The sequence below is a fragment of the Symphodus melops genome (assembly GCF_947650265.1).
Source record: "Symphodus melops genome assembly, chromosome: 12".
Classification (NCBI taxonomy): Eukaryota; Metazoa; Chordata; class Actinopteri; order Labriformes; family Labridae; genus Symphodus; species Symphodus melops.
In genome coordinates, this window is record NC_136702.1 from 8467629 (window position 1) to 8483158 (window position 15530).

General features: G+C 40.5%; 1 protein-coding gene and 1 long non-coding RNA gene across 2 annotated transcripts in view; one reads left to right on the plus strand and one right to left on the minus strand.

Annotated features, from left to right (window-relative positions):
- Nucleotides 1–15530, minus strand: part of LOC306833280 — a 49730-nt gene that overhangs the window by 15159 nt on the left and 19041 nt on the right. The gene's annotated exons all lie outside the window — the stretch shown is intronic.
- ackr3a (atypical chemokine receptor 3a) lies at nucleotides 3686–9436 on the plus strand. Its single transcript, XM_079357518.1, has 2 exons — nucleotides 3686–3889; nucleotides 6574–9436. The coding sequence occupies exon 2, from the start codon at nucleotides 6624–6626 to the stop codon at nucleotides 7761–7763; it is 1140 nt and encodes a 379-aa protein (XP_079213644.1). The 5' UTR covers nucleotides 3686–3889; nucleotides 6574–6623; the 3' UTR covers nucleotides 7764–9436.

Consider the following 15530-nt stretch of genomic DNA (forward strand, 5'->3'; position numbering starts at 1 on the left):
AAATTTAACATAAACTCAGTTTATAAGCCCTTTTTTAACAAAGGAAAAATATTATCCTACAAGAATTTTACATGTTGGTACAACCTGAGTCTAGTAACCCAAAGTGGTAAGACTTTGGTTTTGGAGGAATATTTTTTCCTCCATTCATGTTAACACAAAGCCTCTTGCTATTTTCTCTTTTTCTTTTGCATGTTTGACATATGAGCAGTTCTCAGGTTTCATAGACTTTCATAGGCCGGTGTGGGAATGCTCTGTCAACGTGAGGAATGTCTTGATGGCTACATATCCCGACAGAGACGCAACTTCTCTGCCAAACACACACCTGCATGAACACATCCCTGAGAGAGACACAAAAGATCTCCTCATCTCAAGCTTGCAGAACATCAGCAGTGACAAAACACTGGCTCGAAAAACCTCAGACAAAGTCCAAGAGAACAAAAGCCTGCCAATGTTTTGAGCTTTTAAATGTTTAAAAGGCCCCGTTGCTCCCTCGTATTCACATACTCCTTCACAAGCTCCATCCGCTTGTCGGGAGCTTTCAGCCTCACTCACGCAGGCCCTTATGCTCCTGAAAGATAACTGTGAATGAATAAGTAATTAAGTGAAAGATGAGTGAGGTTAGAGGACCAGGGGAAGAGGAGGAATGTGAGGGAGAAAATGCGAGGGAGGAGGGAGGCTGACAGTTGATGGTAAAGATGTGGCTGAGAATGAGTTTGAGAGGGACCCTCTGAATGGAGATTTGTGTGAAAATAGATTGTGTCTGTCAGACCCCCCACGGTGACTCAGAGCTTGACTACAATAGAAACTGCAGTCATTAGGAATAACTCTCTCTGTCTTTCTTCTCCAACACCCTCCACCCTCCTTTACGTCATCGGCACCCTGTTTACCTCTGAAAGTCACAAACCCTTTTCTATCTCGTTATCTCTGGATCTTTATGTTTATCCGGTTTGAGTCAATGCGTGTGTTGAACTTGGACTTCTCTAAGCTAAATAAATTGTTAAAAGAGGCTGAACTATATCAATACACTCAAAACAAGAAAGGAAACAAAGTTGTGACTGAATAGTGGACAAATACAACTAAAACCAACATGCCAATAGAGCAAAACTTGTTATCCAAGTAACAAAATCTTTTTTTCATGCATGCTTTCAACCATTTATATTTAATGTATTTAATGAGAAACTTAACTTTTTGAAAAGAAAAGAAAAGACGAAAGAAAGAAATCTATCTGCCCTTTCATTGGAACTTACAGTAAATGAACTAAAGCTAAATTGCTAAATTGTTGGTAAAAAAGAAAGACTTCAATCAGATTCATGGAAATTATTTAAATACATTTAATTTCTCCCCTCGAATTTGTTTTTGCCATTTGCGGTAAATTTGGTGTTATTTTTTTGTTTTATGTCAGTGTTTGTTGCTTACCTATTTGATTTCAGTGTATCTGAAGTAATCCATTTTATTCGAATTTAACTCTTAACAAGGATAAAGTTTTAGTTTAGTGCATGGCAGTTGTATGGTTTTCTTTCAGACAACACACACCCACACACACCCACACACCCTGCTGTTCCCACTCTGGCCTCCCTGTGAATGAGGACAGCAGAACAGGGGCTGGCAGCAGTCTGCAGGGCGACGGATGCTTATCAGAAAGGCTTACAAATCCCCCCTGATGCTTCTGATACGGAGGACAATGGGTATGCGTGCGTAGTAGGAGCTCTCTTTAAAGCCTCATTGAAACCGACTTCACTTCTTTGCTCTGTAATGAGGTCAGAGGAGCTTGCTGGCTGTATTTTATCATGAACACAGGTCATAGAATCATAATAAACGTCAGAGGGGTGACTTGTTAGAGTCAGCAGTATCTCTTCTCTAAGCAAACATGCTGGACATACCTTTCTAAGTTAAGTCAATATTCAATCTGTACCACACACCAATACAGTTTCTTTCAGTTGTTCTATCAAATATAGACTCATGATTTGACAATTGAAACATAGTGTGTTGACTTTAATACATTACACTTCTTCTTCCTCTTTTTGTGTTGGTGTCTTTGTATTGAACTTGGGCTAATTGCCCTGGTGGGAGCAGCTGTGAGGCCACCAGAGTTGCAGGTGAGCTTTCAGCAGCTGTCAGCAAACACATGAGGCTCCCACAGCTTTGTGCTGCTTCCAAAAGGATGTGCCCGAAATGAGACTGACTCAGGCTCAAACCACCGTGAAACAACAGGGCTTTTGCAGCGGATTCTGGTGCTCACAGTTTCAGGATAAGAACAAAAAAAAAGGAAACAACATCCCCTTCCTACCTCAGTTTGAATAGGTTGTTCATAAATGGATCCAAGTAACAGATACTGTACGTGCACATAATTAGATTAGAAAAGGAAGAAAAAGATTGTGAAAACACCTGTCCTTAATAAAAGAATACTCATTACAGTAATCATTACTTCCCAACTGTACTGTCCCTATCGCTCTCTCTCTCTCTCTCACACACACACACACACACACACACAATCATTGATCATGGCTTTGTCATATATAATGCATAATGCATGTATACCTAACAATCCACTCTTGTTGTTTGTCTTTTTTGTAACTGACCAAATATTGTGCTTCTTCATTTTAATGCAAATTACACCTGAGCATGAAAAATAAATAAAAATGTTGTTGTGCATATACATACGTTTAACAAAGAATCTGTTTTTTGGTTGCTGTTCGTTATTAACTGGGTGTTTTCGGTTTCCTCTGTGAGACTGGATATTGGGTTTAACCCGTTTGTTGGTTTTGGGTGGAAGCAGAAGACAGAAGATGTGGTTAACTGAACGTCTGCGGCTCTAGTTTCATATTTAGGTAGCTAGGGCGGGGTGCTGCGGGGGACACAAGGAGGGGCCCCTGTTGCATGGTTTAATGTGATGTGTATTGTACATTTTCACTGATTTTAGAGCAAATGCTCAAAGTAAGTATGAGGCACTAATACAGCCGAAGTACAACCCTCTTTTTGCACTGTTGGCTTTGTAATATCATTATATGCTTTAAAAGGGTATTCCATATTATGCTATATGATAGATACCTGCATGCATTATAAAACTTAACTATTATAACAAAAAGTGAAATACAGTACCTGTTTAAACACACATCAGCATCAACACAGGTCATTTAAAATGTCAATATGTTGCACTTAATGTCCAATATTTTTTATTTGTTGTGTATTCGGACTTCAAATATTGAATATAATTTAAATGATTACTTTAAAGGAAATGAATACAAACTTGTGGAGGTTGAGTAGCATCCATTAAGTAACACTGTTACAGAGCATATTTTAAACATTCAGGGAATATTCAAAGTTGAATCCTTCTTCAAAGTTTGTAACCTACTGCATATATATTCTATAAAGTATTTCAATTTCGCTTATGTTATAGTTATATTCCTTCCGTGTTCGTTTTTTAATACAATGATAATAATACTAATACTTTCGGTAAAAAAGTGTGAAATGCATGCCATGTTAAACATAGACCTGCATGTATATGCAGGCAGATAACATCAAGCAATGCCACTGGGTTGAATTTGTTTTTTAGTTCGTCAGCAGGAAATTCTACTATCACATCTTTTATCTTTTTGTTGTTGGTCGAAACTGGCCGGACGCAGGCTGCTGTTCAATAAGCGCCAGAGGCGAAGTCATGTCAACACAGAGAGCATTAAAGACCAGCCTTGGAGGCGTAGCTCTTTCTCCGAGTATCAGCAAGTGCAGAACGAGGGACAGGCTCAGAGTCACTGAAGGAGGCGGAGGACAGCGCGCGCAAGTTCCCTGCGAGTGGGGTGAAGTTATCCTCGTGCACACAAGAAGAAAACACGAAAACAGACCTGATCTTTAAAATTTGATTATTTACCTAAAGAAGAGGAATCGAAAACAGGTAAGCCAGTGAAATGGAATCGTGAGTGGAAAGAGAAGGTGCAGTTTCTCGGGTTTCTAACTACACCCGATGAATAACAATACCTGCGTGCACTGCAGCTTACATCCGATAGGCATCTGAACGAAAATGTATTCTACATCAACAACAGTTAACGTCTTCATCTGCTTTCATATGTGCAGCTGCAACTCTAGAAACAAAGTTATATCTCAACATCGTTCCAAAACGTGTATGTGGAGTTGATGGATTTCTCTTTTTTTGTAGTTCTCCATCTTCCAAGCCTGCATCTTTGCTGTTTATTTGCCTCACCGTTTAAACAAGGAGTCAGGCTACTGTATACTGAGTCGGCTTCTGATAAGAGAAGTTTGTTTCCAGCCTGATATGAATCAACAATGGCAACAAAGGCATTGTGGGCCAGCTGTGTTTCCCGTCTGCTGAAGTCTGGGAAAGCTACTTTATTTATGCGTAATGAGACAACATCTCACCGGTATTCCAACCGATTTTTTCCCCTTTTTCTTAAAGAGCAAGTCGATTTTATCCATTGCAAGTGGAAACTGACAGCAGCGACTTCAGACAAACATGCTGCACCTGCACTATTCTAGTCGACGGCATTAGCACATGAAAATGGGCTTCAATCGCTTTATTTTGTGTGTATTGAGTAACAAAAGACGTTTTCAGCTAATTTGTAACTGGATGCCCGCTGATTGTAAAGGGGTGAAACAGGGTGGGAGACAGGGTGAGAGTGAGAGAGAGTGAGAGAGAGAGAGATGGACTTCTCGTGCTGCCTCTCTTATCTGATGCTGTGGGTGTTAAAAGGTTAATTAGCTTGAAGCCTGTGGGGCTACCTGGCACCTCCAGGTACTTTCCATATAATATAAGTGGTATTTGACAGAGACCATTGTGTGGGATTATCCCTGCACAGAAAATCCCTCTATTAGAATGAAGAGCACCTTTCATATGTCAGGTTTCTGACATTTCTTGAAATGTCTTTATCGCAGGCAGAGATGGTAGAAGTATTAGACCAGATACTGAGTAACGGTGGCAATACCTACCTGTGAAAGTGATTGAAAATCCTTATATCCACTTTAGCCAGGCAAGGACTTATCTGTGAGAGTATATACTGTATTTATTTTGACTTGCAGTTAAAGTGGCAAAGTGGAAGACGTAATATATGTTAAATACTTCCTCAAAGAAATCAGAAAAGAACATAAAAAATGTTATAGAATGCAGTTACCCTACACACGACACATGTTATATTATCACTTACACGGGCTATTTCATTATCATCAATAATGGTACATCAACATGGGAACAGGCATTTTGATGCAAGTGAAGCTTATTTGCAAATGTTCTGGCTGAACTTGTATTTTAAACAGATTCTGTCGAGTAAAAGTGAAAAGTTGTGTCAAATAAATCCTCAAGTAAACAGATAAGAGACACCAAAGGCAGACATAACACAGACTTTACAGCAGCACATCCTAATAAGATCCAGGTGTCCTTGTATAGTATAATTATATTATGTCTAACTTTTCTTTCATCATCCCCTGAGACTTTGTGCCAATTATCCTGTGTACAGCACAGTTTTCCTTCACAGACAGATGTCTGACACGCTCACATTTCACTGCTTTCCGGCGTGCTGTGTCACTCGGTGGTCAGTGACCCTCGTTTTAACCTTAGTCGGACCATTTTGCAGGCGTCAAGCCTCCCGCGGATCTCTGCACCCAATTCACTCGGTGGACGTACGAGTCAGCCAGGGGCAACAGCGGGGTTAAATCGCTCGTGTTCTGGTTTTGATCTATTACCTTTCACCTCTGATCTTTCACACTGTGGTAGTCTGCCAGCTCGGGGAGCAAAAAGAGACATCACAGGAGAAACTGTGAAAGCATTACAGTGTTGAACTTTTTAGTGGCATGTCAGGCTCACAAGAATCATTTAGGTATGCCAAGCTGCTCTAGCTTACTGCCTCTGTGATCTTACACATTACTTCAGTCACCTTTCCAGCATTAATGTATCCTGTATTTAAGATTGCCTGCATGTGTTTCTGGGTTATAGAAATCAGATGTTGTAAAAAATGACGTATTTGAAGTTATGAGCAGCGTTTTCTTTGATCATGTGGGTGGTGACAGCTCCCTTCTCCCCCTCTCCCCTGATAGCAGAAGAAAAACATGGATTTAAAAAAAAAAAAAAATAACTATAACAAGAAAAACGTTCTTTAAAATGGCATCAGGTTTCCCACCCTGACCTACACTTTATCTCGGAATGCCCAGAATGCTCCGGAAATACACCCTGTTTGGATTTCTCTATCCCACTTCCTTATGTGTAATCTGCTGTCATTGCGAGGGGAGCTAATGTAAACATTTATTGTACTGCCCTTTGACTGCACATCAATCACAGAGAACTTCTATATGCGACATGGCAACAGAGAGCCTCTATTAACTCATGAAAGCAGTGTTTTAACAAGTTAACCACATTAAGATTCTTCAGGATCTGGTGGCATACCACAAGTGGCTGTATGTTTTATTAGCTCAGCATAGTTTAACTCCACATGAGTAAAAAAAGCCAGGCTTTATATGGGAGAAAATTGCTCCTTAAATATGAAACCAGAAAGTCAAAGTTCAGCTGTTTGATCTTTGTCCATATAAATATATGCAACAAAAATGATGACTTTTTGTCTTTTTTTTTTGCAGGATTTATCCTAATCAGAGGTTGTCGGAGGTTTTTCTCTCAGCAAAGAAAAATGAGTCTCAGCCCCAGTGAGCTGGAGGACCTGTGGGAGTCGTTTGGGGACCTCAACTTCTCCTTAACCTTTAGCAACATATCCAGTGTTGATACAATGGTGTGTGCTACGGCCTTTAACCGCAGCGCTCTCCTCTACTCCATGTGCGTCCTCTACACTTTCATTTTCATCGTGGGCCTGGCTGCTAACGCGCTAGTCCTTTGGGTGAACATCCGAGCGCAAAGGGACTCCACCCATCGCCACGAGACACACATGTACATTGCCCACCTGGCAGTAGCAGACCTGTGTGTGTGTGCCACCCTGCCTGTGTGGGTGAGCTCACTGGCCCAGCATGGACACTGGCCTTTTGGTGAAGTGGCGTGTAAACTCACACACCTGCTGTTCTCCGTCAACCTCTTCGGCAGCATCTTCTTCCTGGCCTGCATGAGCGTGGACAGCTACCTAAGTGTGACAAAGCATGGAGACCGTGAGGGAGGTGCACGCAGGAAGCTAATCCGCCGTGGAGTTTGTGTTGGCGTGTGGCTCCTGGCTCTTGTCGCCTCCCTCCCGGACACTTATTTCCTAGGTACTGTGAAGTCCACCCACGGGGACACCATGCTGTGCAGGCCTGTGTACCCGGAGGAAAACCCCAGGGAGTGGATGGTGGGCGTGCAGCTGAGCTTCATCCTGCTGGGCTTTGTTCTCCCCTTCCCTGTGATTGCAGTTTTTTATGCCCTGCTAGCCAATGCTTTCACCCGCTCTACTTCTTCTCCTTCACCGTCTTCCACAGTGGAGCAGGAGCGCCGTGTGAGTCGCAGAGTGATCCTGGCCTACATCGTGGTGTTTCTAGGCTGCTGGGGGCCGTACCATGCTGTCCTCCTGGCTGATTCTCTCTCTCAGCTGGGCCTGGTGCCTCTGACCTGCGGCCTGGAGAACGTGATCTACGTGGCATTACACCTCACCCAGTGCCTGTCCTTGCTCCACTGCTGTTTCAACCCCATCCTCTACAACTTCATCAACAGAAACTACCGCTATGACCTCATGAAGGCCTTCATCTTTAAATACTCGACAAGGACGGGCTTGGCTCGCCTCATAGAGACGTCCAACATTTCTGAGACTGAGTACACTGCTGTAGCTGTGGACAACCCACCACAGATTTGAAACTGACAAAACCTAATTACCTTTTCTTGAACACTGATTCTTAATCTGAGTATAATGCAATATAATCCTATTTTAGAGCTGATCTGTTTTTATCAGACTCCGTCCACTTTGTGAATTGTGTTTGACATTAGATGACAGTAAAAAGAAAGCAAATCCAGCATCCTTTTCTGCTTGAATCATGTAGAGAAGCTTGAAGACAGGCAAATATCAACTTTGATTGCCCGATATGAAAGCACTTAGAAGGCAGTTTTGTTTTACCAGCTGTTACTGAAATCACATGCGCGTTGTCACTCATTTGTAAAGCCAAAACAGTGATTGTAATTGTGTACAATTATTGCCTGTACTGTGTGTGTATGGTTGCATTATAGGACGTATGTTGTGTTTGATTGTGTGATGTTCATAATCTAATGGACATCAATTGTTGATTGTAGATTAATAGTGTTATTTCTTTTTTTGTGTATCCAGTTGTATTTATATATTGTACATGATGCCTCCTACATGTTGTAATTTAAAGTCTTCACACACTGATGTCTGCTCAGTGCTCCACTTCATACTACTCTGCCTCATGATGTTAGTCCTGCTGTCTCAAAATAACCTTTTTTCAAATCAATTGAATCCCTCAGACAAATAATTATATTATTTTAAATGTCTGAGAAAGAGTTGGGTAAGAAAATTGACGTCACTCTCATGTCTGTGTTTATTAAGCTATAGTCTGCTTCTTAGCTTAGTGAAGAACATGAAAAAAGCTTGAGTGACTAGACTTGAGTAACTAGAACTCTGCCTACCAACATCTCTGAAGCTTAATAATTCACATGTTATATTTTCTTTGTTTTAACTGTAAACAACTAACAATACAATTTAAATGTAATTGGGTTGTTTTAATATTTATCTGGCCTTTGTCCATTGTTTTTTTCTTGTAGCTTATAAGCTATCAAACCCATTTTAGCTAGCATTTGGCTTAGAGATAAAAGGAATGTATATGTCTAATTTTTAGAGAAAAAAAAACCCCAGCCAATTTCAGAAAATACCAACCTGTTACTTAAAAAAAATACGGCTAAAGTGCTAGATTGTAAATGATTTACATTTTACAAGCAGCTAATTTTAAGCATCTGTTTTCTTTAGCTTTACATCTGGCTAAACATTGTCCACAAGCTTAAACTGGGACTACTGAGAAGCTTAAAGAGTACTTTGAGTATCCAGGTGGTAGTAGTCTTGATGTTTCAGCACATAGGCCTATACATGGCAGAAGGTTAAAACTTTTTATGACCAAATAACATCAAACAATAGCTTTACTACTTCATTGTAGACAGCAGCTAAGGGAAGCAACAATGGATTGTTGATTAGGGACCAAAAAACATCACTGCTTTAATTAAAGTTGTGTCTGTCTGAGTGCATGTGTGTGCTGCAGCTTGACAAAAAAAGATGACATCTTGTCACAAACATTGAGTGGTAGTTAACTCACCGTCTGTTACAAACAACATCTTTTCGATACACTGACATTTTTGTCATGTGATTGGTAACATATGTATGCTTTTACACTGAAAAGATTTCATGTAGCGATTAGAGAAGACTGGAGACATGAACATGTGTCTACATGAACAGAGGCATTCCTTTGATATTGTAATGTGTAACGTGATTTTTATGTATAAAAAAAAAACTGAAAATGTTTTGCTTCACGGATTTCTTTGGATTTTTTTTGTCCAGGTAACTCAGTTTTGAATATCTTCCATGCCTCAAAATGACTCAAATAATGTGGTTTAAATGGGAGGCACCAATGGAATGTGTTTTGGAAAAGCATTTTCTGCTCCATTTGAGGCATTGAATTCATACAAGAACCAAACCAAAGTCATCTTAAACACAACCTCACTTTGTGCGGTTTATCCCAGCTGGCAAGTAACTTCTGCATTGTACTCAAGGCAAGCCTTGTCTCCGCTTGAGTTTTACAAACAATACACTTTACAATTATTGTCGCTATAAAATCAGACAGCAAAAGCTAAATAAAAGTCTGTCTGCCATTTCTTTTAACATTTGGGTTCAATTTAAATCAGTGTGTTCTCTTGAGTTGAAGACAAAATTAGTGTCATTTATGATTTGTATCCTCATGTAGTGAGAGAAGTTGTTAATGTAAGGCATTATACGGCTGTCTTTGTTGCCTGTTGTACCTCCAACTGTGCTTTTGTAGGAGAAAATTCAACCAAGCCATCAGCCCCGGAAATGAAAACAGAAACAAAGAAAGAAATGGCCAAAATTGCAGGTCTTTAGTTAATCATTCGAGGCACGAGCTTCCTTAGACTGACCACAGGCTAACAGACAGACAGATTATGATTTAGGCTTAGTCAAAGCTATTCTTCAAAAACATCAGCAAAATGTAACTTTTAACTCCAATGAACTTAGACGGTGAAGGTTATAATCCAGAACTCAAGGGTTCAAAACAGCCGTTCACAAACCAGAGTGCAACGTCACAAAGGCACAATGGCCACCTTTTATACAGTTTATGATGTCAACCCCCAGCTTTCCTCCTTGCAATTAGCTTTAAGGCTCATCTATGACCATACTTAAGCTGCTTCAAGCCCCGTCCCCACCCCGTAATGGGAGGGAAGACAATCTTGGTGGCCAAGTGGCAACACTACAATGTGTAGGCTAAGGGATGTGGTGTATCCCTGGGAAAACTCCTTGCCAAGGTCAAGCCTCATTCTTGCCTCAGGAGAAAAGTGGTGACGTACTTCTTCCAGTGTCTCCTCCTGTTCTAAGGACATGGTTGCAGTGTGTTGTAACTGAAGAATCACTGTCATTTACACAATAAAAAGAGGTGTGTGTGTGTGTGTGTGTGTGTGTGGGGGGGGGGGGGGGGGGGGGGGTGTGGATGTGGAAGGGACTATGCCCTTCAGTGGTTGTTTTTGTTGTTTAACCCTCGTCTTTCTACCATATGAAGATAATTAAGGAGATACGTGCCGTTCCTCTTCCCCCGCCACCGACCTAAAGATTTTTTTTCATTGTCTGGTCCTGTCTCTATTTCGCTGTAATTTACTCCAATGAGGAAGCTGTGAAAGGATTTCCACAGGTCATACCATGTGAATGAGCTGCTGATTGTAGCCTAGTACATTGCCTTGATCTTGAAACGCTCCTGCCGTGTGACGGTCACCTCTGACATCACCATGGCCTCCCTCTTCTTTCTTCTGTGAATGATTTCCTACACACAAGCCCCTTTCATCTGACCTGAACCCCCCCCCCCCCCCCCCCCCCCCCCCCCCCCCCCCCCCCCCCCCCCCCACAATATCTTCCTGATGTTGCAACCTGCTGATTGCCTGCTCCAGGTCCAGTGAACTTCCACAAGCGAACCCACAAAACACAAGATGAAAGGTGTAAATATTGCAGCCACTGGAATGCAGCTGTTTTTTTTATTTTATAAAATGTGGTCAAACTACTTGTGTGCCCATTTCCAAACATTTTTTTAGATACTATTATGCTAGATGCTGAGGAAATACTCAGATCAAGCTGACTCTTGATCCAACTATCCAGCTAGAACGTTTATTCCCCCTAATGCAGGACCATTGACTCTATAAAACATGGACATATAAATAAAAATTCACAGAATAGGACAAGACATTACACCATTGCAAAATCAAGATTAATGTACAAAGCCCGTCAGTCAACGCAGCCAAACTTTCTAATCGTGCAAATGTATACATAATTCTTTGTCAAATATCATCAACACAGAGTTGTAAATAATTTATTATACACAGTGTTTACAAATGAAGAAATGTGCTTTTCAAACGAATGTTGTACTGCTGTAAAAATGGACATCTTAATATCCTAATGGGGAATACTTGGCTTGTGAAGTGGCACAGCCACAGGAAACATACATATACACTCATGCATACACCCACAACGGACAAAGATGTTCATATAAATGCGCATTTATTTACGGGGGGCTCTTGTGTTTCTGACCAAATCCCATAGCATTTTTCCATCATACGACAGGTTTTGGTGCTTCAGTCATGCCTGAATACACTCACCCTGAAAGGAGCATTAAGACACACACATTCGCAGCCCCCCGACTGAGGAGCCGGTGTTTTGCTTGGCATGTTATACGCTGTGAAGTGTTTTGCTTCCTTTGACAGTTTGCCAGTTATGATTTGCTTTTTATTCTTCTCTTGTTCTCACTATGAGCTACTTGTATGCGATGTGTCAAACACACTACTGAACCAGTGCTCTACACTAACCAAAACAATCTACTGCAAATACACTGAAAAACTGGAAACACATGGAGAACTAATGACTCTGAAAGATTCTCCTCACAACACAGGCACACTGTTTGTGGTTGGGTTTTTTTATTACCTGGAACGCACACAGTGATTTAATACCCTCTCCAAACCAAATGACAGATTTACAGAAAAGTTTATGAGATTTAAGAGCTCAGCAGTCCTAGTTTATATTACTGTTTGTGTATGAGTTACTGCACATTCTTAATAGGACTAAGACTCTAATTTAAAAAACAGAGGAAATGGGCCAGAGATTGAGTAGATAAGGGACTCATGTTTGACAGCGTGATGATAGTCTATGGTTCTGCTGAGGAGAGATAGCATCCATGAATGATGAAACACAGAGGAGGTGCAGAGGTGAAGAATTTAGAACTAGATTTTTTTATGTTCTCCAAAGGAGAAGAACACCTCCACAATGTACGAGGACACATTTTGATATCTTGCATGGCCTATATTTACACAAGCATTTTTAACTGTGACTTAGATTATTACTGGCCCATTTCCAAGCAGTTACAATAAGTTCACTTACCAATCAGGTCTGTGCCTGCTTCCCTCGGTCTGTCAGGAATTCCACATGACTTAGGGGGAATAAAGGGTCTTGAATTATTAATGAAAGAGAGTGGGAAAGCAGCAGCAGCTGCTTGTGCTCACAGGGAGTTTTTGGTGTGAATATAAAGAAAGTCAGAGGGAAGGGTTAGTTTAGCACTCCATGACTCCACTCCCGTCAGGAGAAGATGACAAGTGCTCACGGCCAGGTGTTGGACAGATGTTCAGTCGAAAGGGTTAAAGGAAACATTAGAATCACAAGACAGTCCGACCTGAGTTTGGATCAAACATTACCGATGGCTCACATCAATTTACCAAGTCATGGCTTATTCAAACTTCAAGGAGAGGCCTGAAAGCAATAAGCTGAGGGCAGATTCTTTGTGTGCTCTGGAAAACATCAACACAAACTGAGGTCTTAAGACGCAACGTTCAGGACCGCTGATGATACTGGAGGGGTCTGTGAGAGCAGATGATCCACGTTCAATATATTTTCTTTTTTAGACAAGGGGAAACGGAGCGAGAAGTCAAACAGCTGGGAGACACAAATCAGGTTTGAAAAGGCCATTCAAACGGCTGCATCAGAAATAAAAGATAATAGACAAAAAATATTTTCACCCTTACTTTAATCGGTCCCTCTCAACACAGAGCGTTGGCTTTATACAGTTTAGAGATATCTGTCTCCGTCATATCTGCCTGAACTCCAGTAAAATGGAAGAGCTTTTAGTGCAGAGTGGAAACAGTTGTGGGGTTTTTCAGAGCAAATTGAAAGGCTGTTTCTGTGAAGAGATGTGTATGTTAAAAACATGATTATTTAATTGCTTCCATTACCATGATTAAATATCATCCTACGGGGCGTCTCATAATGACAACCCTCAGCACTGTTATAAATCTGGAGTGGAGCTGCTTTTTGTATTCAAGTGAACAACGCATAAACGATTATAAAAGGTTATATATGTTGGTGAATAATTTTGATAAGGAAAATTAATCAATTTGCAGTTCTAAAAAATATGCTTAGAATTTCTCACTTTATAAAGTTAAATTACTTTTAACTTTATCTGATAGAAGTTCCCTCTCAAGCTCTTTTTTTTTGTCTCCATCAATTCCTGATGGAGATATTTGACTCTTTCGTTGCTAAATGCTCTTTTGTCAACAATTGCAAAATTCTGTCGGATTTATGTCCATTTTCTCTTTTTTAGGGTTTAAAAAAACCCCTTAAATTAGCTTCCTGCTGCTGTTAGAACAGGTTGATATGAGCACTGAAAGTGAATCCTGTTGAATATGGACTTAAAGACACTAAGCAAAATCTTAATTTCCCCTTATAATATTATTACAGTTTAAAAGGCAACATGGCTGTCATAAAATTTTTCAACAGCCATTTATTTTTTCAATATGCTATGTTATTTTTGAAAACAATAAAACATTAGCTTTATGGTCCCAGTCCACTTGGCTCTGTTAAAATATCCATTGGAGCTGGCGGCCTGTAGACTGCATCTCGTCTTCATATTTATGATCCAAACACAGATTAGACAAAGAGAGCGCCAAAATAAGCTTCACAAGCACCATGATAAATGAGTCGGGATGTCCTCTCCTGTTACCCACCACCCCATGTCTGATGGTGTTCAGCCCCCATCATAAACCCTCCCACAGCTTATTGTTGGTCTGAGCACTCTAATCTCTTCCAGATCCACTAATGTAACTGTATAGGCGGGACACCCATGGATATGAAGGCCTGTGATATTTAAGGGTTGGGGTGTACTGATTTACACCACCACGCTGCGTGCCCGAGCTACAGATCCGCTGTTTAGACATCACCTAATTCATCCACCGTCCTGTCGGCTTTAAGAGCTCAGAATGATGTGCGACTTTAAGTTCAGCCTGCACTCCATCAGCTCAGCGGCACGCTCGCGTCAGGGCCGGTGATGAAACTTCAGAAGACGTGTTGTAGAAGAGGAGGCAGCTGCTTTACAGCTGAAGGATGCACATAAATCCATACAAACCATTAGCCTGTGGTATTATACTAATATTTGTCAAACTTTTTAAACCTCCAGTAATGTGCTTGGAGTTAACAAGTTGATTCAAACTTTTCAAATAGCTAATAATCCACCAAAACACACAGAGTCATCCTTCAATTATTGACATACTTTTGATCTTTTATTCACTAAAACATTCCCTAAACTAGATAGAGCTCTGTATTCTTACAATATAATACATGTTAGATCGTTTTCTCTTATTTTATAGCTTTTGTTTTGGAGGGTTGTTGTAACATTGTACATTTTGAAAATTGCTCTATGATTACATATTATAAGGTTAAACATCAAAACAATGTTTTCTTAACTCGAAAAGCTACAATATGCTGAGCTTAAAAGCTTATTTTTAGTACACTTTATTTATCACTGTGTTTCATCACTCAGATTATACTTTTCCTTCTTGCTCTTTGAGGCTGACTGCAGGTAATGACAGCTTAGTTTGTCTCCTGATGGTTAATAAAGACGTCGACACTCTTTAATCTCTGCTGACTGCGTGTGTTCACAGCCACAGCTTTAATCAAAATAAAGATTTATACGCTTCCCTGAAGTGACAAAAGAGCACCAGTCTTCAGCACCCTGTGATGTTTTGTCTGTGTTGATGTTGGAGCAGACACGTGTCCTCTTTTTTTGTTGCTGTCTGGGGTCAAACTTCATGTTTCACATTGTTTGTGTTTCATGTTTTCTATGCAATGTTTCACATTGTTTCTCATAATAAGATCTTTCACAATTCAAAATTATAAAAAGTATTTGTCTCTCTCCCTCCTCTGTTTTTCACGATCAGATTCATGATCGAAGGATCTGATAAGTCAGTCGGTGAAGTTTAATACAGGTAGACTTTTAACCCCGAACATCACTTTTTCTCCTGAGCAGGTTAGGTGATCAGCATAAGTTAAGAAGTTACACTTTATTAATCCCACGAGGGGAAATTCGGT